This window comes from Orbilia oligospora (assembly GCF_000225545.1).
Source record: "Orbilia oligospora ATCC 24927 unplaced genomic scaffold scaffold00080, whole genome shotgun sequence".
Lineage (NCBI taxonomy): Eukaryota > Fungi > Ascomycota > Orbiliomycetes > Orbiliales > Orbiliaceae > Orbilia > Orbilia oligospora.
The window spans coordinates 336,119-364,104 of record NW_011645637.1 but is presented as its reverse complement, the minus strand read 5'-3'; the positions used below and the strand labels follow the sequence as shown (position 1 = coordinate 364,104).

Genomic DNA, 27,986 nt, shown 5'->3' with positions numbered 1-27,986 from the left:
GGTTGCAGGCGCATGCGTGCAGAATTTGAACCTCCTGCCTCGTCAATGAGGCTGAACGTAGACTTATAAATGCAACGAGACCAACCAAATTATCTCCATCTCGCCAGTTACAAAATACAACATTACAAGGGCAACACCCGGCACCCGGACCCTTGTCAGGGTATTATTCAACGAGTAGAGCCTACTTAGCTAGTATGCCAAGCAGACTAACTAGGCCCAGTTAGATATATAGTTCGGAGCTACTTAGCTACGGAATTTTACATTACGTTATAACTTATCAGTGCTATAATACACTTAGATATCACATTGATGCATATTCATAGCTTCCGCCCTGGGCCCCTAGACACATTGCGCATGTACCGAACTAGTTAGCCAGTTTATTTACATCCGATACCCCTCCGACCTTTCCTCCGGCCTTCAAGATTCAGCTCAATACATCTCAGTGAAATTTAGCCCACGAGACCAGAGATTCCCTGTTCTTATTCGTTCTGAAATTTTCTCTTTCTAGATAGCTCCGGTCGTAGCACACCGTTCTTTCTTTCTTTCTTTCTTTCTTTCTTTTTTTCTTCGGATACCTCCGAGTTTTTCTTCTTCCCTGTATATACATTCACAGTTTAGCTCATTTCTATCTACCGAGAGATCATCTCCGTATTTAGATACCATGGTCACGGGGATAACCTATTCAAGTGAAGTTTTAACTCAGACAACATACACACGTATATACTGGTCGACGCCTATATTGTCTTTCATCCAAATCACGATACGCGCATACATGAAAGTTCGAAATTAATATCTAGAGAACACGCCAGGGCTACGAGAAGACAGGGGTGCAGGCATAAAACCTCAGCAATTCGTGCATCAATTGTCCCGTGACTATAGATTAGAAATATCCATACCTTCGCCGGGCCAGAGCTTCATCAGAACCCGTACACCCTTTTGTTCATATCATCATACATTTATTATCACATATTGCTTTTTTTTTTCCTTCTTTTATTCTTCCGCCTCGTATACTATTTTTTCCTGTTCCACCTTTCTGCTCCTATTTCTTTTTTGAAAATTTTTTTTATTTTGTTCTTGATATTTCCACTAGTTTCGTTACTTATCATTCCTACCCTTATGCTTTCTTCTTTAATTGAGCTCTAAGATCTAGGATCCTTCTCTCAATTCTCACAGAATCCTTGGACGAAGTCGTTCCTGCCCCTCCCCTTGCCCCCCTCCCCTTCTTCTTCTTCTTCTTCTCCTTCTTCCCAATCCTTCTCTCTAGTCAATTGATATACTGCAAACCCCCCACCCCTATTTTTTCTTGTTCCTCACAAATCTAAGAGCTCATACCCCACTCAGCTTCGTTGCTATCTCTGTATGAATAGGTAGAATATACATAGCTATAAAAGAAGAGTATTTGTATACAATTATAACTATCCCAACCCTTTTATTATTATTCATTCTTATGAAAACAGCATATCAATTCCAACCGTCGAAAGATCGGAACTTTTACATCTAAACGGATATATGCCCACAATATAAAAGAAAAATCATATTTTCATCTCATAGTTCTGATTAAATCGGTTGATTCATAACCACTCAGACGATATAGCGCCGTGCTATTTCTTTTAGTCTACAAGGATAATTCCTGGCGTATGGTATTATAATAATGATAATAATGATAGCGAGAGTGGTTGGTGGTATCCAGTCTTTTGTAATTCAATATACATGTACAGAAGAAGAAGAAGAAGTAGAAGAAGTAGAAGAAGATATCTTTAACCAAAAAACCATCGGGTATAAGAAATGTGTCGGAAATGGACAAAGAATGTCTTGAATGGGCTTTTTGACAATCTCAGAACAGTGCCGTTATTCCGGTTAACAAAAAGAGCCAAAATTTAAAGCTTCTTTTATAAAAAAGAGAACAAAGGAGAAGCACTAGCCTGCCATGAAGGGAGAAAGAAAATGCCAATGAAAAAAAGGGATAAAGTATAGTAAAAGTAAAAGTAAAAAGCCAGTTACGCTGGTCTAGCTGCAAGTGAAGAGAAAGTAAAATCGGAAGTACCTAATGACTCCAATGTCGAAAAATTAACAACCGAATCAAAATAAATTAAATTCCATACCGGTCCCTGAAAAAACAAGATTCAGCTCCAAACAAAAGATACTAATACCAGTATGTATATATATGCTCCATGTTTAATAAATTCGTCTCATAAGTAATAAATAAGTAATAAGGGTAGTTAAGTAAATAAGTTAAGTAAGCATAGCCCGGAGGCTGGACCATGCATTGGTGAATAGACGATACCAGTGGAAGTAATAAAAAAAAGGCTATGATTCGCTCATGACGGTCGTATCGCTTCTTTTTTTCGTTTCTCCTGAATCTCTTCACTCCCATTTCTTTGTTTCGTTACCGATTTTACCCCCGCCGTTATTTCCCTTTGTTATCGATTTCAAGGTAGTTACCGAAAAATAATTTTAAAAAAACACATTCGGGAATCTTCTCTCCTTTTTTCCCTTTCCGTTTATGATTCACAAGGTTGGTAGTTATCATTTCTTCCGAAAGGTAAAGAGAGAAAAAAAGACACCAGACACCATGCATGGCAGTCGATACCATCCTTATAAAGGCCATGAACCATCAAGATTATCTTTTTCAAGCTTCCAATTCGGCAAAGATATCGATACAAAAGATTCCACATAAGACCCTTAAAATCCAAGCACCAATAAATCCTATCCATACTACCGCGCCTCAACCGGTCTCCCCCTGTTATCTTCTCCCGTTGTCGATGTCGTAACCCCCGGTAACTTACTTGTAGGCGTCGGCGGTGTCCCCGTCAAATTCATGGCCGCATCACCATCTCTATCCTTCGAAACTGCCGGCGAAGCTTTCCCGGACATTGACGGCGACTTATGATGTAATATTTGGTACTCTTCTTGTTCGGATTTATCCTTCCCGTTTAAAACTTTCCCACTTTCTAATTTTCTCTGTTGGATTGCGAACAATTCGCGATCGATGGTGGAGGCATTATTGGGGGCTACTGTCATGGGAGAGATTAGATCTATATCCATAGAATCATTTGATCTCGTGGAGTCTTTGCGATCATTGCCAAGGCGGGAGGTAGGAGGTGGAGAACCTAGGCGGTATGAAGAATCGAGAAGTTGTTCTGTTGGATAACGTTCCAAGTCTTTCGACGAGGTTGAGAAGTGTGATTGGATGGCTTGGGTATGTGTGGGCGAGTCTTTGGGTTTTGCGGATTGAGGCTCAGCAGCAGCCGCGGCAGCAGTGGCGGCTTCTTGTGGCTGGAATTCGTCGGGTGAGCTTTCGAACGGTGTTTCTTTAAATAGGCGAACGTATTCTTCGGGTACTAAACCAGATTCGCCTGTTGTATGGTTTGTTTTGTCAGAATTTTATAATTCGCTGAGATATAAGTGATTGATTGGTCTATACCTGTCCTAGGATCTTCAGCGACCAGCCAACCTTGACCATGGCGGTAGCTGACCCAAATAACCTGCCCTTCCACTAATTCTAGCTCGTTGTCGTTTTCTCTTCTGAAATCGAATAATGCAACTGCTTTCCCATGCATTTCTTCGTCGGGATCCGCGATACTAAAGTGGTAATCCCTCGAATATCTTGATTCATCACCATATTCTTCATCTTCTTCGCCTTCATATTCCTCCTCCCCTTCTTCCCCATCTTCATAATATTCTCCTGTTGCAGTATGGAATGTTCCTCCCGGCTCACCGATATCTTCAGGTATTTCTATTCCATTTCCATACTCCCCGTCCTTCATATTTTCTGTTATCGACGACATTTTAGCGTCTTTACTTAGTGTGCGACCTGACGGTAACCCCAGCGAGGACTTGTGCTTTCGGTGTTTTTGTGTGATAACTACAGGACTAACAAGATCTTCATCTTCGAACCAAGGCGGGCCGTCAGCGAATTTGAGTGGCGGCGGGTGGTTCGTGCTACCCCGCGGATCCCGATTGATAGCAGCCGAATCACTCATCCTCCTTCCGCCAGGTGATGCAGCGCCAGGAGCCGGATTCCACCATCCTAGGAAAGCGCTAATACCGTTTGCGCCAGAGAAAAGGCCAGAGTCGCGGGCCGAACCGGGGGTAGAGCCGATGCTAGGGATAGGCGGTGGTCCATAATGGAGTGGATGTGAGGGAGGGTATGCGAAGTCTCTGACTTTTGTATACGAGAGGGATTGAAAGGTCGGCTGGGTTGGAGTAAGTTGATCTATCAGGCCTGGGTCCTCGCGGATGATGGGTGTCGCAGGCTCGGACTTCGCCTGCCCCTTTATTGTGGCCATTACTCTTCGACGACTTTTTCTCTACAAACTTTCTACTACACAACTGGCCGTCCGATGGGATTTCTAGAGGGGTGGGGAGGTGTTTTTGAGAGGTGATTCGAGCGATTGGTGGCCGAGACGGTTGGTTGTTTATGTAAAAAAATATAAAAAAATAAAAATAAAAAAAAGTAGAAAAAAAAGACCTGATGGTGGCCCGTTCGACGCCACCTGGGAAAATGTCTCGGATCGAAGGTCTAGGATTTTTTTCCCCCCTCCTTTCTATTCTGCGTCTGGAAGAAAATCTTCAACAATAGATAGGAAGCTGCGTCGAAAAGAGTCGCTTGCGATTTTTCGTATCAAACGAGGAAAACCTGCGCAGACAAAACGGACGAGAGGAGAAAGTTAACTCAATGATTGAGACGAAGCGAAAGATAAAAAATAAAGGAAAAACTAAATAAGGGAATAAGCAGCAAAAGAGCAAGAGGATTTGCCGTACGGAAACAGAGATTGCCGGAAATGAATCCCTGTGATGCCCCGGATGACGAATTCGAACAGAGACAGAATCCGGGATCTGTATGATGTCTGAGGACTAAAAATAAAAGACGAAAATTTCGGCAATGCACAGCAACGTCAGGCCGGATCGTTCTCGTTCGACAAATGGAAAACCAGTTCCTCGGTTCGCAAGAAAAACAGTCTCGAATGTAGCGATATAAGAATATTGGAGGACTGGAGAAAGAGACCAGGTCGGAGAGAGAACAGAAAAAGTAGCGGAGTCAGGACGGAACGGGCGGCCGAAGAGGTTTTGGAGAGGGTTCTGCTCTGTTTTCTTTCCTTCTCTTTCCCTCAGAAGACCAGACGAGACCGAAGAGTTAGTTTTCGAGTGGAAGGGGTAGAATATGGGAGAGGTATGGGGATGCTGGTATGCTACCGCGGAGGAGATTGTGGATGGGAGTTTAGGAATGGAAGAAGTGAAAGGGAAGAAGTGAAGAAGAATATGGATAAGAAGAGAGTAAATATGAACAGAGAGTCTGGAAGCCGCACAGGAGGAATAATGTAGATGTGTAGATGGTGTATTTGAGGATGAAGATGAGGTCGAGGAAGAGGGAAGAGGGAAGAGGGAAGAGGGAAGAGGAGAGGTTGTGATTTGGTCGTTGTGAGTGGGTGACTGATGGTGGCGGCAGCGGTGCAGTGCGGTGGGGTTCAATTGAAATCCAAAACCCGCTTCGCTCGTTCGCTCGTGCTACACTTCCTTCAACTCGGCAAGTATATAAAAAAAATAAAATGAAAATTAAGAAGAATAAAATAAAATAAAATAATGAATAAAAAATAAAATAAATAAAAGAGAATAAGGATCTAGTGTATAGTAATTTGAAGAGGAATGGCAGTAATATAATCCGCCGGCCGGTGGTGTTTCTTTCAGGGGCGGCACAGGGAAAAAAGGACCTGTTTAAAATTGCAGGTCTGGCGGCTGGATTGGTAAACAAAATACACACGATCGGGCGCACAATAGTACAAAATAGCAGGCAGGTATGGAGGAACGACAGGAAAATTATTCGGAGACGGGCTGTAAACGCCAGATATCGGTGGGAGATTTGTTCCTGACGCCTCTATCAATCCGATCGCTGTATCCGCCGCCGCCACATGGAGTCACTCCAAGATATAAGAAAGTATAAGTACCTACAGTATCGATAGGGTGTGAGTGTGTCAGTGCGAGCGAGTGCGCGCGCAATAAACGATAAGATAAATTGATTGCGATCGATTGATTGGAAATTAATTGCAAAAGAGGCGAAAAAGAATAAAAGTAGAGAAAAGGTCTTAAAGGGCTGGGCTGCACCACCAGGGACGATCAAAGTCACTTTTAAAAAGCATGTCGTACCTACTTTACGTATACTTTACATGTATGACATGTATTCATACTATTCATTGTACTTCATGTACGGAGTATCTGTGGGAATAATAATAATTGGGCCCGGCTGGACAATAGTACCAACGGTGACCCGAAACCTGAAACCGCTATCGATAACAGATCGAAAAAAACGAGCTTGGGACTTGCCTTGTATGTAATAGAGTATTAGCGAATTAGTAGTAGTAGCAGAAAGACTAATAAACATTCATCTAGAGAGCTCTACCTCATACAGCTCTACAGCGTAGAAGTTAACAGTCACTCGAGGCATTTCCTCTTCCCCATCGACACTGCACCGGAATACAATGTGGGCACATGTACAAACTTCCTCTGTCTTTCTGAAACACCGGCCGTCCTTTTTGGGTTTAGTCTCCTTATATCGCCCCTCGATGCTCATTCTATTTATAGAAACGAATCCCGATCATACAATCTTAATTTTTCGCTTTTCTTTAAATTTTTAATTTTACTTTCATTTTTCACACATTCTATTATATAATATACCATTGACGTTCCGCAATATAATTTAACTACCCGTTTCTATGGGGATATCGGATATAGTCAGTGAAGTTGTACCTCTCACAGCGCCGCGGAGAATAGCCTTAGGCTAGCGTTAGTATGTAGAATGGTCCGGGGTAACTAAGGTAGGTACGAAATACGTACAGGTCCTGCTAGTTTCTGGCAGCTGCATGAGCAGGTCAAGCTTCGGGCGCAGCGCTCTGCATTCAAATCACCTGAGAAAAGGTTTGCCCTTCTTAGCTTTTCTTTCTTTCCTTTCTGGTTGAATACGGCTTATTACATAAGCCGAAAATTTTCTCTTCCTCCACCTCATTCCGGTTTTTCTCTCAGCTCCACCACCAACTTGTTCACATCTCATCAGCATTAGTTCGTGAAATATCGACATGCGCATATGCGTCGGCAAAGCATCGCATCTCATCAGGTAAGCCTTTTATGCTGTATTGTTTTTTCTATTGCTATACAATATTACATTTTATAAAATTTATGATGAACAACTATTATTGGAGCTGTCCTAGCTACGGCACTGAGGACACATACTATTAATTACGCAACTTTAAACACTCTGACTTGTTTATTCCTCCCTCTTTTGCCCCTCTCGTCTCTTATTTCTCTTATATAATTGGAGTATAGAGAGCTAATTCATGCGATGGTGCAGTCACAATACAGGTTCTGATATATATTACGTACTCTCTAGACTTTTCTCGTTCTTGTAAAGGAAAAAAAAAAAAAAAAAAAAAAAAAAAAAAAGAATTACTAAGCGCGTTCTTTGTAAAACAAGACCCCAAACCTCAATCACCAATACAACTGAGTAGACATTCCCACATACGTAAATTTCCCACGAGACTAGACCTCACTTTCATCCCTCTGAACCAAGTCGTCATCACCACCGTCTAATGTCCCCGTATCACCTCCAACTTCACCCGCAAACCTTCCCGTAAGGCCTTCACATCAGGTCACGTGTCAGCTACGCGTCGTCCCGTAGCTTTTAGCCTTCCACGTTCCTTGAAACACCTTCAAGACGCACCCCATCTTCACCGTCACCAACCTACGTAACCTTCCCAGCTAAAAATAAAATAAAAAAACCGACAAGATGAGCAAACCACGGTCTACAACTCCTCAGGGCGACCCTCCTCCATCAGTTCTGTCCCTCTATCCTCCCGCCCGAACCACAAAACCTCGAACCCCACCTCCTCCACCAGGTATCCCTGGCCGTCAGGGTTCGCCCGATGATTTTCCTTTGAAATTCTGTACCGTTTGTGCGAATAACCAGAATCGGTATTTTCTCTCTTAATTCCCGTGTATCTATGTATATGCTCAGTACTAATGAAAACTAAGGTCAATGGAAGCCCACCTCGTCCTCTCCCAAGCCGGTTTCCCTGTGATCTCCTTCGGTACCGGCTCAGCTGTCCGTCTACCTGGTCCATCGATCGACAAACCGAACATCTATGCCTTCAATGCTACCTCTTACGACGAAATGTATACTGAACTCAAAGCCAGGGACATAAGATTATACAGCGCCAATGGGCTGTTGAGCATGTTGGATAGGAATCGAAAGATCAAGAAAAGTCCAGAGAGATGGCAGGATTGGAATGTAGGATTGCCAAGAGTTGGTGCTGGACCAGTGGAGAAGAGGGGAGGAGGGGAAAAGACTTATAGCGATGAAATTGAAAGTGGTATTGTGGATGTGGTTATTACTTGCGAGGAGAGATGTTGGGATGCTGTTGTTGATGGTACTTTCCCTTCCTTTCTTTCTTCTTCTTGTATTGCGATTCAGGTCAAGTTGCTAACTATTCCTGGGGTACCTAGACCTAATATCTCGTGGCTCCCCTCTAAACCGGCTTGTCCATGTCATCAACATCGATATTAAAGACAACCACGAAGAAGCAGCGGTCGGTGGAAAGGGTATTTTGGAATTGGCGAAAATGTTAACTGCTGCTGCTAAGGAAGAGAAAGATAAAGCTGCAGATGAGGCGAGAGATTTCGATAGAAGCTCAGTTGATGGACGAGTTCCAGAGATCTTGGCGGAATGGCAAGAAAGACACCCTACCTTGCCGGTATTGTGGACTGCGAGTTATTTTTAATTTAGGAGGAGGAGAATGGAAAAGAAGTGTACGATATTGGAAAGAGAGGGTATGGCGTTTTGTGGTAAATTTTGGCGTATTTCGTATTATATTTTTATGTTATGCCCTTCAAAGCTTATAGTAGCTTTGGCTTATAGAATAATAGGCTTTCAACAGAAGATGAAAAAGAAACTATTATTACCTAGGAAGCTACTTCAGTTTCATGCCAGATATTTGGTCATGAATAAGCGGTGGTAATCCCCGAACTTCTCAGTTTTGAGATAGAAAAGTGACATTACCCAAGCACCCTCGGGATCACACGATAAACACTTTCACCTCTCACTATTACCCGCTCCATCATTCATTAGCCGTCCCTTAATCTGCCTGTGTATATGCGTTCTATGTATGCTGTTCTTTGATCGGTGTGCAATCATCTGGCTCTGAGTCCATCTACTATTCATGTAAGGTAGCCCACCAAATTTCATGGGTTCCGTCCAATTGCGACTTATAGCTTAATTACGTATACAAAATTAAAATTCATGTTACAGCTGAGTGATAATACAGAAATTATCGATAATTTCGTACTCAAACAGTGTAATTCTGTTTACTTGTAGAAAACTTAAAGCATCGACCACATAACGGCATCCATCTCGAAGATTCATTCGTCTACAAATTGCCTCTCTAAAAGTCCGAGCCGAGCCAACAAGATACTCCTAATCAGCTGCCCTCAATATCATCTTGAAAAGGTCCAATTCCAGAGCTGCATCATCAATAGTCGTCTTTGGCTCCTTCCCATTAACAATACACTCCCACCACTCCCCCATCTGCTTGGTATACGGATCCTCATAACTAGTTCTCAGGACCCTTTCTTGGTATGCAGTCCCATCACCAGCCTTTTCCCGAACGACTATAGTCGTAGGTAGCCCCTTCACGTAAGGTGTGTCGTATTTTACCGTCACAACTTTATCTTCTGTGAATATTTCGATTGAAGCGTCGAAGAGGGGAATATTATTGAAACCAGACTCGTAGGTCACGGCGAAGTTTGGGTAGTCGAATAGAACTGTCCACATTGTGGGGGAAAGGCGGGCGCCTAGAACACCCCTTGGCATACCGAGTAGCTCTCGCATAGCGGAGAGATCGTGTGAACCGAGGCTATATATATATAAAACATCCGCAGATCTTAGAAGTGTCTCGGGAAAGTAATAGAGTGAGTTGCGACATACCCTCCCAAGAGCCGTAGCATCGTCTTCCGCTTTTCAGTAATGGCAAGACCCATATCTACTACTAAGGCTTCATGGGTTACTTGGTCCTCTCTCTCCGAAAATGCCTGCTTTTCCTCTTCGGAGATGCCATCGAATTTCTGAGGGAAAGTTCCCGATTGATTGATGAATATGCTGTTCGGGCAAATTATATCTACCCGCCTCCCCCAATATTTAGCTTGTTCTTCAACTACTGGTATGATAAAAGCGAACCATGACAGTGTGGATTTTACGGCTTTAAGGGCACGCGGTACATACCTCTGACCTTCACATACTGTACCCCCTCTGTCCCGCCAAGTTCCTTAACCGCGTCCAAAAAGGCAGAAGCATACCGTCTCATATACCCGACGAATACCCTTCCTTTACTAGTACTCTCAACTTTCTTCAATATCTGAATATCAAACTGGCAAAGTGCCAACGGTTTCTCAATGAATACATGCTTGCCATTTTTCAAGGCGTAAACCCCGTGGACGACATGATACGCATCAGAACTACAGACTAACACCGCATCTACATTTTCAGAAGCACAGAGCTCTTTTGCATCCTGGGTAGTCTTTGGAGGAGACGCTGAAGAACAACGAGAAGCACAGAAAGCGAGAGCTTTGGGGTTTATGTCGCAGAGATAGGTTAAGGTGAACTTTGTGGAAAGGAAGTTTATGGTCGGGATATGTGCTACTTGTGCGATTTCCCCGCAGCCGATGAGGCCGATACGGATTGGGCTGGTTTGACTTGGGGATGCCATTAAGGCTTTAGAACAAGCGGTAGGATGGCTTAATAGGGGATAGTTCAATGATTTGAATTGAAAATCGATTGTCTATGAGTGTGGTCCGCGGGCGGTTCATGGTAGCACAAAAACAGTCCTACAACCTACAACTACCCCGCAACGCATTAAACCCCCCCGCGCTGCCGCAAAATACCACAAGCGGCATACAACGGGACCTCGACGTCTACGGCATCGGTTGATGCCCCAGCCGGTTACCGCATCAAGTTAGACCACATATCAGAACCCAAAAAAAGATGTCCCGTCTTGGTCCGAGGCAAACATTTTCCTAACCGGGGTTAGAGCTATTCAAAGAAAGCCAGTGGGCTGGGATGACATACGTAAGAGCTTAAGAGCCTGAGGGTGGGCAGGCTGGGGTGAAGGAATGGGGTGAGACATGTGGTCTTGCGACTACAGTATTTAATTGCTTTCTCGGATCCTGTTCCGAGAGAGTTCCACATTTCCCTACATACGTATGACAAGCACTGTTCTTCTTTTCTTGTGGACGGGTAGTTCTTAAGTTGGAGAATTACGACTGTTTGGTTTATCCCTCTAGATTCTTCTTTTTGGACGCAAAAACCGCAGATATAGACTTTACATCATACAGATACATCGATATTAGAGATGCAGCTCAACGAAGGCGGGAAATACAGACTTATCAACGTCGAGGGCGGCACACTCCTTGATCTCTCAAAGACCGACGATATTTCGATCGTTGGGTGGGAAAACAATGAAGGCGATAATCAGAAGGTTCGTTTACTCTATCACTGCACTGCTAGCGAAATACCTGCCCCTCACCGACCCCTCGCCAAACTTTCCAACAACATGATCGCTATCATGAGCATTAACTAATTCAGCCCACCTTTGTTAAATTATAGTGGATCCTTGGAAAAAATGCAACTGGACAATGGACCTTCCGAAACGTTGAACGGCCGACTATATTCCTAGGAATCACCACGTTCCCTGGCGTTGCCAACAGCGCAACCCTTCAAGACGGAACACGGTTGGCAGGTGTTCCTGAACCGATTGGATGGGATGTTTGGCCAGATGATGATGATCCGGTTTATTTCAGGTGGGCATATTGTTTGTTTCATATACTCCTCGGAGTGGAGGACTTTTCGTTGTCGATATTAATGTGTGGATGTGGATGAACTAGAATCTCGCGCCCTGGCGGTTTCATGCCGGACTTGAATGTCGATTTGGCAAACGGGAAGCCAAAGAATGGAACACCTATTGTGCTCTGGACTAAGAAACCGAATACTGGGAAGAAGGTCAAGAAGAACCAATTGTGGATCTTTCAGTCGGGTAAGTGTTTCACACCTACGTGTGGCGGACTTTTTTCACCACTAACAATGGAGTTAGTAATTTAATCAATTTGTGGATTCGGTTATAAATCCTCCAGGAGATGTTAAAGCAATGTGATTCCGTTTCTTTGATCTGACTCTGAAGCGTGGCGGTATGATACGGTTCAACTTATTTCGCCTATGGTTTTGTGGTTATTTGCGTGATCTCCCCATTTCAAAATTTAGTCACGGGGGTTGAAAGAGGGCATTATGTGATATCAACGTGTACTGGTACACTACAATTGATTTATAGTCACTCTGTTCCTATCATCGATATCGTTGATTTGGAATTTTAGAATCCAGGAAATATTAAATCCAGGAATTTAATCCTTGGTAGCACATGCCTAAGTTAACTCGACAATGTGAAGACTAAAGAAGTTTCCTCGCACAGGCTAGCGTATCTAACCTGGAGACTATACCTAGATAGATCGATTGAGGGAAATATGTATCAAAATAACGGCACCGTTTGTAGTTTTCATACGTATATCTATCTCAGAACCAGATACTATTATCGATACCACGCTTTAAATTTGCAAGGGCTGTCAGTTGCCCTTCAGCGCCATTCTACTCTGGTACCCATAGCTCGCAGGAGCCTGTTATCTTTTATTCGAGAGCCTCGCTAGAGCAATGGCTTCAAATCTATATTTAATCTTGCTAGCAGTAACTAACCCTTCTAACTAATGTTTTGTTTCGGAGTTGTCGATATCGAAGTTGGAAGAAGTTAGGGTTGGTTGTTGAGCTTGTAAGGTGGCCATGGGTGGTCGGAAATCTAGAAAAGTGGTTTTTTGGTATTGGTTTTTTTATTATAAGAAAATGCATAAGTCCTATTAACGGTTTTCCACTATAGGGAAATTTTCTTTTGGGGGGGCGGGATGTAACTTATGAAACTATCGTTGTGTATAATTATGCAGTTTCAAAAATAGGAGTATTGGTGATAAGAATGGCTGCCGGTATTTATGAAGATATAGATATATAAGATTTAGAGAATATATATTAAATATTTGAAGCTGATAAAATATCTTGTGATTTCCTCTGGGGCCGGCTGATATGAGGGATCCGTTACTGATGGGACCTTGAAACATTCTCCGATCCCTGGTCTGCATAACTCGTAAAGATATGTCGGTGAGAAGCTGAAGATATCATTTGACATTTACGCTTCTTTGTTCGCATTGGATATGCGGGTGTATGCACTAGCTGTCACGTCGAAGGTTGGAAGAATGTGGAATTCGAAAGTCTAGGAGGGTGGGTACCTGGACTGGAGTAAAGCTCTTGGTTACATTGGTCTGCGGAAATGTTTCAAGGGTATATCAACATCGATAATCGTCTTAAAGATTTGAGATCTCTGTTAAAGTAAAGTATTGATTTGCTGATTTGATCTCGAAGGAGACAGTATTGCACGGGGCAGAGGGGTGTTTTAGCATAGGGGGTACCCGTTATTCCGGCTTATGATTTGAGCCACCTAGCTATAACCCAGCGAGACCACCTATAACCGTATACATATACACATACATATTAATATCAATATTTTATCAACAGTGGGTCCAGCCTGCGCAGCAGCAATTAATTCTGGTTTACGAGATAAGTCCGGACCGAATCGGTAGTTCTCAACATTATTGAGGTGACACATGGTGGGGAGTAATCTCGTATTGGGTGGGTAGGAGGAAGATGGTAGAGCCTATGGACAATTGACACAAGCTTATGAGTGCCGGTACGTATAGAAAAGCTCAGTGCTGTTATAGCTGCTATAGAGGGGTTAACTAGACTAGGGGTTAACTATACCTTGTGTTGTTGTTCCCAGGAGTTTTGAGGCCCAAAATAACCACGTGACTGACGAGAGATGGTAGCACAAGGGGTTCGAACTGTCTCGCAACATCACTTACGTTTCTCCTGCCGTGCAACCACGCAAGTCCGACACCATCCAGCCCAAAAATAAGCAATCCATGGTACGCATCACGTCACAAAAGATGAACTCCGGAGTTCCTCGTGGCACAGGTGGTATTGGCTTCCGAGTTTTTCGATTTTTCGTCCTGGAACGGTTTATTCGTGTTGTTAGTCGTTCCGCTGTTAAATTTTCGATTGGGGTGGTTTTGAGAGACTAATTTCATAATATGCAGGAACGAAATCGAACCACTGGTTAAAGTTTTTGTCGATGTCGTTCCCCATGCGAACGGAATGTTGAAACCTCGCTTGTTATACGTAGATTGGGACGTGCCGATGATATGATAACATCCATACATACAAAGTTTCTCGCTAGACGAGCAATTGAGGCGTTCGGATTGGCGCTAAGCACATCGTCATTATATGCTATCCAACCGACCGGATCGATATGATATGATATGGGACAGTCAAGTGATGTCCAGGAACAGACGTTTGATTGGACGGACAAAGGGCAGAGGTTGCTTGGCTTGGATTCGAATGCTGGGCCTCGCTTCAGCACCTGGCTCGGTCAGGGTCCCGGTGGATTACGAGGCCACCCCTGGTGATAATCTTAAATTTGAAGAAAAAAAGGAAGGGAAAAGTGGAAAGCGAGGAAGGTCTGGCGAGATGTTCGAGAAGGTCCGGCTAGATCTTACGTTACATACCAAAGCGTACAGAGATCTTGGGTCAAAGAGTCAGGCATCTGGGGAATAATAGTGAATCCGCAATTGGGCAATGCATGTGGCATAGATATGTATGTCAACGGCGGAGGATCTAAAATCGATCATGCAAGATCAGGACGGATTATCCGTCGCAAATCGTGAAGCTTTTCGGGAGAGATCTTGGTTTTGGACATGGGCTTCAAACACTTATTTCGGTAAGTTGCCCGTAGGATTGTGCTAGAATAGGGGAACGAACGGATGTCGTAGATCGATGTCATGTAACTAATTAATTAAATCCACTCTATCTTATAATAGTCTTCTTCTTATTCTTCTTCTTCCTTCTTGATCTTCTTCTTTCCCGTCACACTTCCCCTCCAAGAGTTTTACGTTTATTTTATTTTATTTTTTTTATTTTATTTTTTTTACTTTTATTTTAGACCTCCTTCGAATTCCCGGAGCCGATACACCTACTAACTGACTGACATCCTTCCGTCCAGACACATTCTTCGAATAATATTATCGAATGTCAGCTCATGTTCATGCGACCGACAGATTTTATGACGCAAGCCGTGCCTTCCGACACTTTCTCGAGCATCTGACGTTTTATCCTGCCCTGACACTTCCAACGAAGCACCAACTTTGATATTGCATCTTACAGAGTACACATATTACATACTACCTTGCATTTGGAGGTTGGAGCATCTAGTATATTCCACACGGAGGAATCTATCGGTTGTACATATCGAAGCCGAATTAATCGAATTGGAAGCATTCTTTGGCCCATCTGCTGGCCAGATATTGGACACTTAGCCAGCCCCTTTGCTGTTCATCCTCACCCCAGACAAGGGCTCACCTGGTTCATTGCATCGAGCTCGCCGCCAACCAATAGACGCCGGCTCTGCGAAATTGGCTGGCAGACCAGGCAGACAGGAAGAATAAGCAATCAGGGAGGAACTGGAACTGGCAACTGACCAGTAGTAGCCTTTAATATTAATTTTTTTTAAATTTTTATCCTAAAAAATAAAAAATAAAAAAAAATAAAAAAATAAAAAAAAAGTCGTTTGAAGCTGCCGCGATTCTGTCAAGTTGCAGTTGGACTTTCTGTTTGAGCGTTTTAGAGGAATTTATTGAATTCCAAACCCGCCGCCAAAAATCAAACCACCATCGGCCGCCATCCAACCTTCTCTTCCAAAACCATGAACAACATCACCGCCGCTTCCCGACCCCCTCTCCTCGACCACCGCCCCCCGCTATCGCCCATGTCCGTTGCTGGAAGCGACTGGTCTGGCATCAGCACCTACAAATCTCCTACCGACTCCGGTAGTACAATGTCCCGTACTGCCTCCTCTAGCGGTCCAAGCATGGGACGCTCCTCGAACACATCGCCACCTTCTTCCGTTGCACGGTCATCCGACGGTATGAGAATGTACGAAGATTCACCTAACATGCGGCCTCGCATGAGAATGCCGCCTCGACGAGATCAGAAACTCGACGATGAGCAGCAGGTTGCTCGCCAACACGCTGCTCTCAAAGCTCTCCTAGAACCATACTTAAAAGCTGAAAAGAACGATTCTAAAGCCAACAAAGCGCGCGATAAACTGCTTCGACTCACTGGGATCCAGTTTCAGGAGCTCAGTACAGATGTATACGACGAGCTACAACGACGCCAGGGTGCTGGCGATCGCCTCTCTAGTGCTTCCAGTGTCCTTAAAATCAATCCCGCCGATCTCCCCGAGGGCTCTACACCACACCTTATGCCTAGGACCGAATTTCATCCTAAGAGGAACCAGGCCAGGCAGAAGCTCAGCACATTGCCGACACCCCGATTTCGAGATCTAGCGACAGATGTGTTTTACGAACTGGAAAGGAGGTACCCACACGTCACGGGTAGCGGCATTGATCGGTCGGCAAGCCCTGCCAGTAGCCTTCGCGACAATTCACCGAACAATCAGCAGGACAGACGTCCAAAACCAGCTCCACTAAATCCGAATACACTAAACGGTGCGCAACGCCCTGGCCCTGGGGGTTACGGCATGCAACCGAGGACACCCACAGGTCTTGGCCCAGGAGCTGGGCCTGGGGGTCCAAATGGTATGGGAGGCCCGAATGGTATGGGAGGACCGAATGGTATGGGAGGACCGAATGGTATGGGAGGACCAAATAATATGGGAGGACCAAATAATATGGGAGGACCAAACGGTATGGGAGGACCAAACGGGTTCGGGGGTCCAACGAACGGACTAGGCGGCCCCCCAAATGGACTAGGGGGTCCAAATGGTCCTGGCGCTGGTCCCAACTCTCTAGGCCGTCCTCTACCGAAAAATCTACCGCCACAAAACAGACCTGATAAGCCTATATCAGATGAAGATTACGACGAGATGCCCAACGATGAGGAGGAAGCCTTTGGTTTAGAAGATCGGTACCGACAATCTGGAGGCGCTAATAAGAGGGCAGTTAACGGCCGAGAGAGCTTAGCTAGTAACGCTAGCTCCTCCCGTGAGCCACTGTCTAATCAGGTAGCTCTTAAGTGATATGGAAACTATACGCTTCGAGTACTAACGAGGAATATATCTAGGCCGACAAGAAGCTGATTGCCGACTACCAGGTACAAGTGTCCACCCTACAAAAAAGACTCGACGCAATAGAATTCCAGACCCGAGAAAAGGACCTTGAGATTAGTAGATTAAGGGATGCAGAACAATTGTGGAAGGACGATGAGGAAGAACTTCGGTCTGTGCAAAGCCAACTGAAGGTTCTTCAAGGGCATAACGAACATGTATGTCCCCAGTGATGCGATAGTTGAGGCGCCGTATTGACTTTGTGTAGGCTCTAGAGAACAAAACCCGGGAACTGTCTGATCTAAAAAATTTACTCGAGAACAAGCTTGCCAATGCCCAAAATCTTAATTCTTCCTTGCAAAGTGAACTAGCACGGCTGAGATCCGAAAACCGCGCCTTAGAGGATTGGCAAAATTCACACGAATGTCGAGGTGGTGGTGGAGGCAATGGCATCGGGGGAGGAGGCGACCCAGATCTACAGAGAAAGTACAAGGAGCTACTGGAGGTGCACGAGCATCTTAAAGTCGAACTACAGCAGCAGCAAGAAACAACAGAGGAGGTTCGGAAGCAAGCAATGAGTTTCTTGGAGGAAATGAAGTCCCTGTCAGCCAGCGGCGACATTACACATTCGCATGACCAATTAACTGCTGAAATTGCAAGTCTGAGGGATGAAGTTAAAGATTGGAAGGCTCGGTATACGAAGACTAAAACACAACTCCGGAATCTACGAGCAGCTTCAATAGGGTTACAATATGCGATGGAGAGTAGTGTCAACAGGGCCACGGTGCATTCTGATCCCAACGGATTGATAAAGGACATTCATATAACAAAGTGCCAGCTTACGGTGGATGAAATCCTCCGGACAGCTCGTATTGATCCTAAGGGAACATTAGTGCATATGAAGAGCGTTGCAGTAGTAGTGAGGGCGATTACGAAGAGTATCGATCACTCCAATCCGCCCGATGACGTACTCAAGATGTCGATGAGGCTTGAAGCTACTGGACAAAATCTCATCACCGCCATTCGAAACCACGCCTCTGCGGACGGCCTCTCGCCCGTATCTCTCGTAGATGCCGCCACATCCCACCTAACATCTGCAGTTGTTGACCTAGCTAAAAAAGTTAAGGTCCGACCGACACCTAGCGAAGAACTAGAGGATGATGATATGGGAGATGGGATGACGGAAGACGGCGATGCGGAGTTGCTTAGCGTGCCGCTGAAGTCGAGCAAGTCGACACCGGTCATGAACGGTAATAGTCCGGCACGTACTAGTATCGATTCGGTCTATAGTACCTCTTCGTTTTCATCGCGGTATTCGAATCAACGAGGGTCAGCACGGAATCAGAGTGGAACTTGGAATTCTAAACGGGATGGCAAGTTCTCTGCGATGAATCCCTTAGGTATCGGCTCTCTGCCATCGTTTGATGTCCAGGAGGAACGGAGTGAGGTTGAGGAGTTGAAGGTATATTACCAATTCTTACATCTAGATCTCCAAAGGATACTAACCCTCCATCGATAGAACTTCCTCATCAGCCAAACCAACGGAGTAATAGAGAGCATCCAGAGGCTCCTCCAGGAGATACGAGCAGAAGACAGCCACCTGCGGACCTTGCGGCCCCTCATGGACGACGTTATCCTCTTTGTAGGTAAGGTGATACAATCGACGGAGAACGCCATGGATACCGCCCGATCCACCAAGCTACAGGATAGAATCGGACGGATTGTCAAGAGCTTGGATGACTCTATGCACCAAATGCTTGGCATGAAGATCGAAGATATCGAGAATGAGGGGAAAGCTTCGAAGGACTTCAATGCGAGGTTGGCTGGGCACTGTTTTGCCATGGCTAGGGAAACAAAGGTTCGTAGGCTCTGGATTTTCAATCTCCTTAATTTCAACAGCACTAACATTAAGGCTAGGAACTTGTACGTGTTGTCGAGGAAATCGACAATGAGGCAAGATAAGGAAAATACCCGTTTTGCTTTTAACCTTTTTATTTCATTGCATACCTCTTTTTATCTTTCTTCTTTACTTTTCTTATGGGGTGGTTATATATAATTCCATGTGGGCATGGTAGGGTTTTTATTCTCACGGTAATGATCAGTTTCATGATGAAGCGGACTCCATTTAATGTAGCAGTATGATTTTTCTTAAATACCTTTTTATTTTGAATATGACCCAAACCCTGGTTCCTTTTCTTTCTCCCTTTCTGTTTTTCTACTTTGCATCCTCTCCTCCAGCCGCTCTGGTTACAATGGGGCCCTTCAGCCTCTTGGTTGTTTTTTTCCATTTTTTTCCTGCCTTCAAACTTCGCTGGCCCCCTCCCGCTTCACCTCGTGCTTTTAGCGCTCTCATCTTCAGATCCTTTTCTATTCTTGGTGTACATTCATAACTTTTCTTCTTTGACCTACCCACTTTTGAGCACCTTTGTATTCATTGCTTGCGCTTTCAAAATGGAGCTTTTGGCGATGCCTGCACTTTTTTGGACCCCTTGAAGTCTTCGTCTTTTTTTTTTTGAAATCGATAGCCTTCCTCTTCTTCTATTGTAATATATAATTCTTTTCTTTTTGAATCAAACCATTTTTGAAGTTCTACTCACCTTCTGCTTTGACATTAGCTTTAGATTTATATCGTAGATTAATATTGTGTGATTGCGCCCAGTATACCACGATCTCAAGATACGATTCTAACGAAATATTCTGGGGAGAGTGATGAGATAAAAGTTGAATTTCATAGCCTATTCCGGGCCTTAAACATCATTATAATAACCTTAACCTCTCGAGTTTTAATCTCAAGGGCATCTAACTAAATAAGAGGCGAAAATAGGACAATGCCAAAAAGTACTAGCTAAATAAGAGAAGAGCAAAATAACAAAAACATGTAAACATCACAAACTCCAAAAGAAAGAAAAAACCATCCCCAGAATCATCTATAGCTAAAGTACCCTGACCTTATAGTTACCTTTCTACCTTCCAAACCTCGCCTTCTCTAAAGGTCTAAGCGCAACATAGGTCACCGCCGCAAACCCAAACGCCAATTCGAATCCTACATCGCCTCCAAACTCTCCTCCGCAAAGCCTTGCGATAGGTCCCATCCAATATACCTGCGACATACCCAACACAGCGCCTCCAATGCCTGCACAGAAGGCGATTCCTGCTGCAATGCCAACAGGGAGCTTATCGGGTTGATCGTAATGTGATACTTCATAACCCTTAAACCCTCGTCTGAAGATGAAATGTTCAGTTAAAGAAATACCTTCGTAGATGCCCAACCAGTAAGCGATAAGTAACATGAAATTTTCAAGGACGGTTTCGAAGTGTGTGGCTCCTGGGATTGCGATGGCGATGTAGCAACATGTAGCGATGAAGGTCCAGATGAATCTAGGTACTCGCTGAAGTTTTGTAGAGAGGACCTGAACGGATAAACCGATAGAATAGATGTTTGGACAGTTGTTACCGATAATCGAAAGGGCTAGAATTATCAAACAAAAGTTTCCAAAGTTGCCTAGAGAGTTGGTGACGAGTACTGCGCCGAATAAACCACCGATTTTTCCGGTTTCGTAGCCCGTTTTGTAGACTTCTGAGCTGTAGGTGCCCATGTAGATCGCTGCGCCTAGGATTTCGGTAAATAGAAGGGGGAAGATGAGACCAGCCCAGGTATAGAAGAATACTAAATATTTGTTGGCAGATTTTGGTTGGTAAACGGTATAGTCCGCTGCATAAGAGCACCATCCGGTTCCAAAACCATAAATCGCGCCTCCGAAGCTTAGTATAGAGCCGGCGGTTGCCTTTCCACTTCCATCGGGGATGGCAGTAAACACGCCGCTTCTAGCGAATTGGATAACAGTTATCAGGAAGACGATGAAGCATGGGATCCAAGAGTAGAATTCGTAGTAGTGAACAACCTTGTATCCGAAGCAAGTGATGATGAATGTGCAGAATGCGATAATCAAGATTCCGGCATACTCTGGAACGGAGTGGTTCACGGTGTGAATCAACTGTGCGCCGACAATAACGTTTACGGAGGACCAGCCGATACAGGCTAAACAGTTGAGGAAGGCGATGAATCGGACTAGGTGAGCGCCAAAGAAGAACCGACTAAGGATCATCTGGCGTAAACCAAATTCAGGACCGAAGGTAGAGAAAAAGCAGACTGGAGTGATGGAAAGGAGGTTGAAGAAGAGGATTGTGAGCCATGAGGAACGCCAGCCGAGGGCGAAGATGTGAGGACCCAATACTCCGATTGCGAAGGAGGAGACTACGAGATTTGCGGCAAGCCACATTGTACCGGCTTTGTAGAGTTTTGTATCGGTTTTCTCGGATTCAGGGACCTAGCCGTTATTCAAATGTTAGTATTGTATATATATTTAGATCTAGGTATGGAAGTATCCGTGAGGGAAACAAATCTTGACGTACCCGCTCGATACCTCTCTGTTCGATATTCCATTTTCCTGCAAACCTTTGTAGCCTCGCATATACCGAGTCACCAACCTCAAAGGTTTCGGCGGCTATAGCGTGAGATCCATCCTCTGAGGCTCCAGTAACCGATCCCCGTTTTTCAGGGTCGATTTTCTCGACGTCTTTATCGAACGACATATTTTTCGTTGATTTTTGCGTTGGTCGGACGTTGGAATTTGAATCAGCCAATCAGAAAAGCTGTATTCCCGAAGATTTCTGCTTGTGGATTTCGGTTGTGTAATAGAAATTCGAAGCTGGTTATAAAGAGCTTGACAAGCTCATGAAGTTGAAATTTGAAAGATACCGTCAATTCCGAAGGCTACCTTCTAGGTAGTTTGGTCCTTCTTGTTCAATTCTCCTTGGAAGTTTCAGTTAAAGCTCAGGCGGGAAAAAACTGCACTTTTTAAACTCCCACTTTTAGATACCACTTTAGTTAATTAAACTTATCAACGACCCCCTTCGGTAGGAAAATAGTTGTCGTGTAGCGAAGAACGTCGGTGTCCCAAATAGTATAATAAAACGTGGGAAGGTATAAAGTTACTCCCACCGCTTAGTCTTTATGCGAATGGAAGCTGAACAGGGTCTTAGAAAGATAATAGATAATTCGACAAGGAACCTTTTCGATCTATTTACCTTGGAATATTAGGTAAACAGGCGGGTAGTAGAAGCGAATGAGGTAATGCACTGGTCTAGTGTAATGCACCTGGGGGCCTGAATACCAGAAGGGAAGTTGGTCGTTTAGAGGGGAGGATATGGTGTATTTAAGTCCTTCGAGGCTAGAGGAGTGTGATACCGTGATTACTACTGTATAGGTGTAGTTCAAACTTTAGTTTCTGATACTAGATTGCGCGGTATCATATCGGGCTCTTAGTTTGGTCGGATGGTCGATGCTACGTAACTGGATCATTCACGGAAAGCTTCTTTCGCATGTCTCTCTTCCCATGCACTAGTTGAATTGACAGGACCTGACTATCGCGAGACCTGCAGCGGTACCTAGTAGGCATGTCTCTTTTTTATGTGTGCGCATATAATATCTCGGCGGGGACTTGTGGATAATGCAGATATGCTGCGAGGGGCGACCAATCATTCTTGCAACCTCTTCGCCAAATCATGCATTCACGTACATGCCAATGAATGCTTATCCACTGATAAGCATCGCCCGCAGTATTTTTCCCACCCTTTTACATTTTCCTTTTGTCCTGTTGGAGGCAAAAAGAGGACATTTACATGTATCGTCTAGGCAAAAACGTGGGTAGGTTGGGGTTTAATTCCTTTTTTTCTTCTTTTCTTTTATTTTCTGGCTAGCACGGAATAGGAGGACGGCTGTCTCCTAGCCACTTTAGTAGTATACTTAGGGATTGTAGATGTGAGCGATCAGAGTACCAGCGGAGAAGGTGTGCAGGTATGCTATGCAGGTTGTACCGAAACTTTGCGAGTGCAGGGCCAAGGTTCCACTTCAATCAAGCAAGAACTTCAGGTTCTTACAGTTTTTGGGGAGAGGGAATTCGCCCGTATCCGAGGATACATTGGCGCAAGCTGCAGGTTGAAAGTCACTGCAGCAGAAGCCCGATGGAATATCATAATTTCTAGGGTTTTTCTTCCTGCGAGACAGGTTGGAGACATGACATGGGGTGGCCAGGGCTCGGGTTTTTAGCGTGGTGGATTTCTTTTTGGGGGACCAGCGCCAGCCAGCTGCAGCGCGTGTGTGTCGGCCGACTCCATAGATAAGGGAAACTTTCGGAAATTCATAATAGATTCCAAAAGGGCGGTATGTGATAAGGAATGCACTCCGAATGCAAGCCCCGCAAGTGAAGAAGTAGCCTAGTACCGTCTAGCCTCCGGGCTAACAATTCTCTTTGTTTCGCGAACGAGGAGGCTGGAAATATCCAGCTTCAATTGATATCGGCCGGGCAATAGCCAGTCTTCGATTAATTCAAGAAAACGTAGAACCTCGTGCTGTGTGCCGTCAGCCGGGTAGACACATACTTGGCTTCTGCACCTCTCAGCCTCTTCCTAAAATACTTACTCTCAATGAAACGTAACTCGACCGTCTAAGCGCGCTCAGCTGTGATACCAGGACGCAGTATACGTATATACTAGTAACGTTCTGTCTCGAATTTCATGAATAGTTACAATTCGATGGAGTTACAGAATCAAAGAACATCTACCACAATTCTACAACACAGAATTTCTATATTCGGCGTTGGTAACACGAGCTTCATCCATGCCTGAAACGGGGAGGAATGTTCGAAATTCTGAGTTCTATGCCTCTACCCGAAGGAATGGATACACAGGTACGAATAAGCCGATATTCACGTTTTCTATAACTAAGTAACTTGTGTTTTTTCGAACACATGACAAAACCGGTGTACTCGGTCGTTCTACCTCGACTCGAGACAGAAACCCCCACACTAGAAAAAAATATTTAGTCTAGTCAATGATATACGGCATATGTCGGCCCCACCAGTATTAGAATATCCCAAATACTGATCGGACGACTGGTCGACCGTTTCGTGTGGATCCCTTTGATAGGCTACATGTCGATACCGGTATCTAGGTACATGTACATAATCGCATGCGTAAAACATATCTAAGGAACAGGAGCTAATTCTGCGAAGCAACCAGTTAATTCTAACTGGGCCGGCTGAGTAGTATAACTTCAAGAATAATTCCCTTGCTTTCATTTTAAAGGTACAAGGAACAGGGTCTTTTTGATAAACTTACCCCTGCATAGAAGATCTCAGTAATATATAGCTGCAGACATCGAGCCTGCCGGCCAAAACCTTGCGGTACGGTACCATACCCTGCAAATGTATAAATGAATCTATACGTATACAATTATAAGTAGAATTTACTTCTATCCAAGCCAAGAAATCAGGGAACCTTGTGGTATGCCCTTCACAGAATTTCTACTTCGCCGATACAGTCATCCAAAGTTAACTAGTTTATAGTTGCTGTTTATTGGGACTACCTCCTTACTCCTTGCATTATGGATCCACCGGTCCCTTAATTCTACATAAACCATGAAATAAATTGATATCTGCTCAAAATCGCAAGTAGAAAGTATTATACGTAGTTCAATCCAAGCTTTTTTTTGTTCACACCTGCATCTCAATAATTCTCCGGCATTAAGACCTCGCCTAAAATGCCAATGCTGATTCATGCGTATCATTCGAATTTCTTTTTTGCGAGGTGTGTGTATGGTGCATGTGTCTGCCTGCTCGATCTGTCGTCGGAACCGCCCGCTGCATATATACATTACCCTTTCACGGCCACGCATGCAGGTTTGAATAATTAATCAATCGTGAATGGCTGACCCTTCTACCTTTACGGAAAAAAGGGGAAAGTGGTTTTGCGAAAATGGACGGAGTGTATTAAATTATAATCGCCGATTGATTCGGCTTGGAGGCTTTATGAAGTTGTTTGTATACACCACCGTAGGTAAGGGATTCTGCGGGGTCATGCTTGTACCTGGATCTATGTTTCCGCGATTCGCCTATATTCCAACTTATGGTGGATGGGGTTCATGATCAGCTGGGCAAGGCAATTAGCTATTGTGAGTGTTTATATGCACATGCAGGCAAGGTATGCACAGCCGCACCGGTCGCGAATGATAAGAAAACACAAGGAGCAAATCACAAAAGGACGGATATGTCCAAACTCAAGCGGGGGGAAATTCCAATAAATAATTATATAGACTTGCCGTTCCGTCCGGACGGTTCGGTTGGTCCCGATCGAAACGAGTGTCAAAATATTATTATTATGGGCTATCTATATTAAAAATTGGTAGACTGGAAAGAATTTAACTCTAGATTAACGATTTTATATCAGGTACCATGGTAAAGTACGGGTATTAGGTAATTCCAAGTTAGTCGAGCTTATGCACGAGGACATATCAGGCGAAATGATGTCAAGTCTACACTAAATTTCGCTACGCTACACTAGCATCTTTAGTTCTTATCACCAAAAGCCGATCTGACTTTAAAATTTAACATTATGGCAATAGCAGGTACAGTTAATTCGCTAAATTCATAGTATACCAGATTGTAATTATATCAATCTACTACTGATATGTTTAGAACATAACATCAACAGCATTATATGTAGACATTATTAACCAAACCAACCGAATTCCTATCGAAACCTCGACGCTTATAAATATGCAAAAACACCTTCGAATAAAAAATATGAAAAAATAAAATAAAAACGCCTGTCGCATGTGCAAGATCCCTAGCAGATACGCGATAAAATGGGTGAGGGATAACTTTTCCACTAATTTCTAGATTGGTTTTCCGCGTACGTATCTGTATATTCCGCACCCAAAAATTTCGAAACCCGAGTTAACTGGTACCAAGATAGATCTTAACCGCATGGCTTAGGGAATCTTCTCGATCCTGGTGGCTTGGGCATAATCCCCCTCGCGACCAGTTTCGAATAACTCCAATCGTCACTACGATTGCCTGGCTCCGTCTTCCAAGTCCAAAAGATCCATCCATTGGTCGTTTCATAACTATCCAACTGAGCCTCGACGAACCGTCTCAAATCATCCTTTTGCGTCTGTGTCATACGGTCGGCGTCGCCCTTGCCGTTGCATGTTCCGTAAGACCTCGAACTTTGGAATGTTCCGTCGTATCTGGCTCCTCGATTCCATCCGTTCAACCATCTTGCGCAATCGGTCATGGCAGCACTCCACTCTCCGACGACGACGTACTTGTTGCTTCCCTTGAACTCCCATCGTGCGCTACAGGCAGAGTCGAATTGCTGCCAGTAACTCCTGGATACCTCTCCCTCCGAGAATACTTGATAACGGTGTTTATCAACAAGCGCTTTATTCGAAGGTGCCAAAAGTCCGTTCCACTTGGAAAGCGGTAAGAAAGCATCGCTATATGCAACCCAAGTCGGTCCGGCTCTTCTGACAATAGCCCATCCATCGTAAGTAAACTGTCTAAGTTTACTCCAATCCAATTTAGGCCCCATAGGTTCGTTCAACACCTCGATAAGCACAACAGTATCCCTATACTGCGGTTGACTGTACTTATCCGCCACCTTCTTAATCACAGCCAACAGCTGTGCTGCTGTATTCCCTTGCAAAAACCCAATTCTGTCCCTCAATCCGGAGTTATCAAATCCATTTTGACCCCCGGGAGCACCGTGAAGGTCGATCCAGACTTTTAACCCAGCTGCTCTGGCCCATACGATCGCACGGTCGAGGTAGGCGACTTGTCCTTGAACGTACGGGTCGCCGGAGTTCAATGTGAATGCCCAGTAACCGATCGGGATTCGTACGGTGTTTAGACCGTAGGATTTGATGAGGTTGAAATCGTTCTGAGTGATCCAGGTGTCCCAATGTTTCTTCAGGTGAGCCTGACAGGCTGTTTTGCCGAGGACGCGACAGAGATTATATTCGTCGACTGGACCGGCGGAAGGGTTTGCTTTCCAGCGATCCCAGAGGGATGGAGAGATCCAGGGTTCGAGGACGAGCCAACCACCTTTTTTGAAGAAATCTTTTGGTTAGTTTATTCTATTGATTATTTTATAGGATTATGCAACGATATAATTGTTTATCTCTTTGGATCTTCAAAATGATATACGATGGTGATAACAATTGAATTAGGAGGAAAGTATATACATACCAATATTCACACCGCGGACTTTATTCGTATCAAAGCTAAAACCCACATTTTGTCGAATTTGTAGCAAAGGCTCTGGTCTGGCGGCCACACAGGTAGCCAGTAAGGCGCTCGCTATCACCGATAACTTCATTGTTTTGAAGAATCAAAAGAAAGAATAAAGAAAAGGAAAGATATGGTGAAGTTTGAAGAAAACCCCCCAAGACCCTTTCTTCGAAAATTCTTTGGTCTCCCTTTTAGATATTTTTTGGGAGTGGGTAAAAGCCAAAATTAAATTAAATTATTAGATCGACCGTCGTATTGATAAAATAGAATCGAGATCTGTCGTTGCAACGTCGAAAGCGTGTCGCAAAAAGGATATACTACACCATGCGATAATCCTTCTCGCGTATCGAAAGCTTAAAAAAGGACGGAAAGCTTAAAGCTATTTTAAAAAACAACCGTCCAGAAAAAGCCCTTATAAAAAGAACTTATCGGAAAGTCTTTTTTTATTTATAAAAAATAAATAAAATAAAAGCTTTGATCTGATACAAGAAAAATAAAATAAAACAAAGGGAAGTGGAGGGGATGGGTTCCATTCTTATACATAGGCAATGTTACAGATATTCACACCACCTGGTACCCACCGAGCGCCCCTTCGTACGGAATGGCTTTT

General features: G+C 44.2%; 7 protein-coding genes across 7 annotated transcripts; 3 read left to right on the top strand and 4 right to left on the bottom strand.

Moving 5' to 3' along the window:
- Nucleotides 1-2,715: 2,715 nt before the first annotated feature.
- Nucleotides 2,716-4,289, bottom strand: AOL_s00080g102 (uncharacterized protein; the record flags this gene model as incomplete). The annotated part of the gene is made up of 2 exons (XM_011124477.1): nucleotides 2,716-3,356; nucleotides 3,425-4,289. The coding sequence occupies 2 exons, from the start codon at nucleotides 4,287-4,289 to the stop codon at nucleotides 2,716-2,718; spliced, it is 1,506 nt and encodes a 501-aa protein (XP_011122779.1).
- A 3,488-nt stretch (nucleotides 4,290-7,777) lies between these two features.
- AOL_s00080g101 (uncharacterized protein) lies at nucleotides 7,778-8,768 on the top strand (the record flags this gene model as incomplete). Its single annotated transcript, XM_011124476.1, has 3 exons — nucleotides 7,778-7,962; nucleotides 8,023-8,417; nucleotides 8,494-8,768. The coding sequence occupies 3 exons, from the start codon at nucleotides 7,778-7,780 to the stop codon at nucleotides 8,766-8,768; spliced, it is 855 nt and encodes a 284-aa protein (XP_011122778.1).
- Nucleotides 8,769-9,460: 692 nt separating this feature from the next.
- On the bottom strand, nucleotides 9,461-10,748 carry AOL_s00080g100 (uncharacterized protein; the record flags this gene model as incomplete). The annotated part of the gene is made up of 3 exons (XM_011124475.1): nucleotides 9,461-9,899; nucleotides 9,971-10,160; nucleotides 10,265-10,748. The coding sequence occupies 3 exons, from the start codon at nucleotides 10,746-10,748 to the stop codon at nucleotides 9,461-9,463; spliced, it is 1,113 nt and encodes a 370-aa protein (XP_011122777.1).
- A 642-nt stretch (nucleotides 10,749-11,390) lies between these two features.
- Nucleotides 11,391-12,136, top strand: AOL_s00080g99 (uncharacterized protein; the record flags this gene model as incomplete). Its single annotated transcript, XM_011124474.1, has 4 exons — nucleotides 11,391-11,516; nucleotides 11,645-11,838; nucleotides 11,923-12,071; nucleotides 12,129-12,136. The coding sequence occupies 4 exons, from the start codon at nucleotides 11,391-11,393 to the stop codon at nucleotides 12,134-12,136; spliced, it is 477 nt and encodes a 158-aa protein (XP_011122776.1).
- Nucleotides 12,137-15,884: 3,748 nt separating this feature from the next.
- On the top strand, nucleotides 15,885-19,208 carry AOL_s00080g98 (uncharacterized protein; the record flags this gene model as incomplete). Its single annotated transcript, XM_011124473.1, has 5 exons — nucleotides 15,885-17,204; nucleotides 17,264-17,464; nucleotides 17,515-18,708; nucleotides 18,766-19,104; nucleotides 19,164-19,208. 5 exons carry the CDS (start codon nucleotides 15,885-15,887, stop codon nucleotides 19,206-19,208), a joined length of 3,099 nt encoding a protein of 1,032 aa, XP_011122775.1.
- A 1,001-nt stretch (nucleotides 19,209-20,209) lies between these two features.
- AOL_s00080g97 (uncharacterized protein) lies at nucleotides 20,210-21,839 on the bottom strand (the record flags this gene model as incomplete). The annotated part of the gene is made up of 2 exons (XM_011124472.1): nucleotides 20,210-21,574; nucleotides 21,660-21,839. 2 exons carry the CDS (start codon nucleotides 21,837-21,839, stop codon nucleotides 20,210-20,212), a joined length of 1,545 nt encoding a protein of 514 aa, XP_011122774.1.
- A 4,224-nt stretch (nucleotides 21,840-26,063) lies between these two features.
- Nucleotides 26,064-27,464, bottom strand: AOL_s00080g96 (uncharacterized protein; the record flags this gene model as incomplete). Its single annotated transcript, XM_011124471.1, has 2 exons — nucleotides 26,064-27,190; nucleotides 27,335-27,464. The coding sequence occupies 2 exons, from the start codon at nucleotides 27,462-27,464 to the stop codon at nucleotides 26,064-26,066; spliced, it is 1,257 nt and encodes a 418-aa protein (XP_011122773.1).
- Between the last annotated feature and the right edge of the window lie 522 nt (nucleotides 27,465-27,986).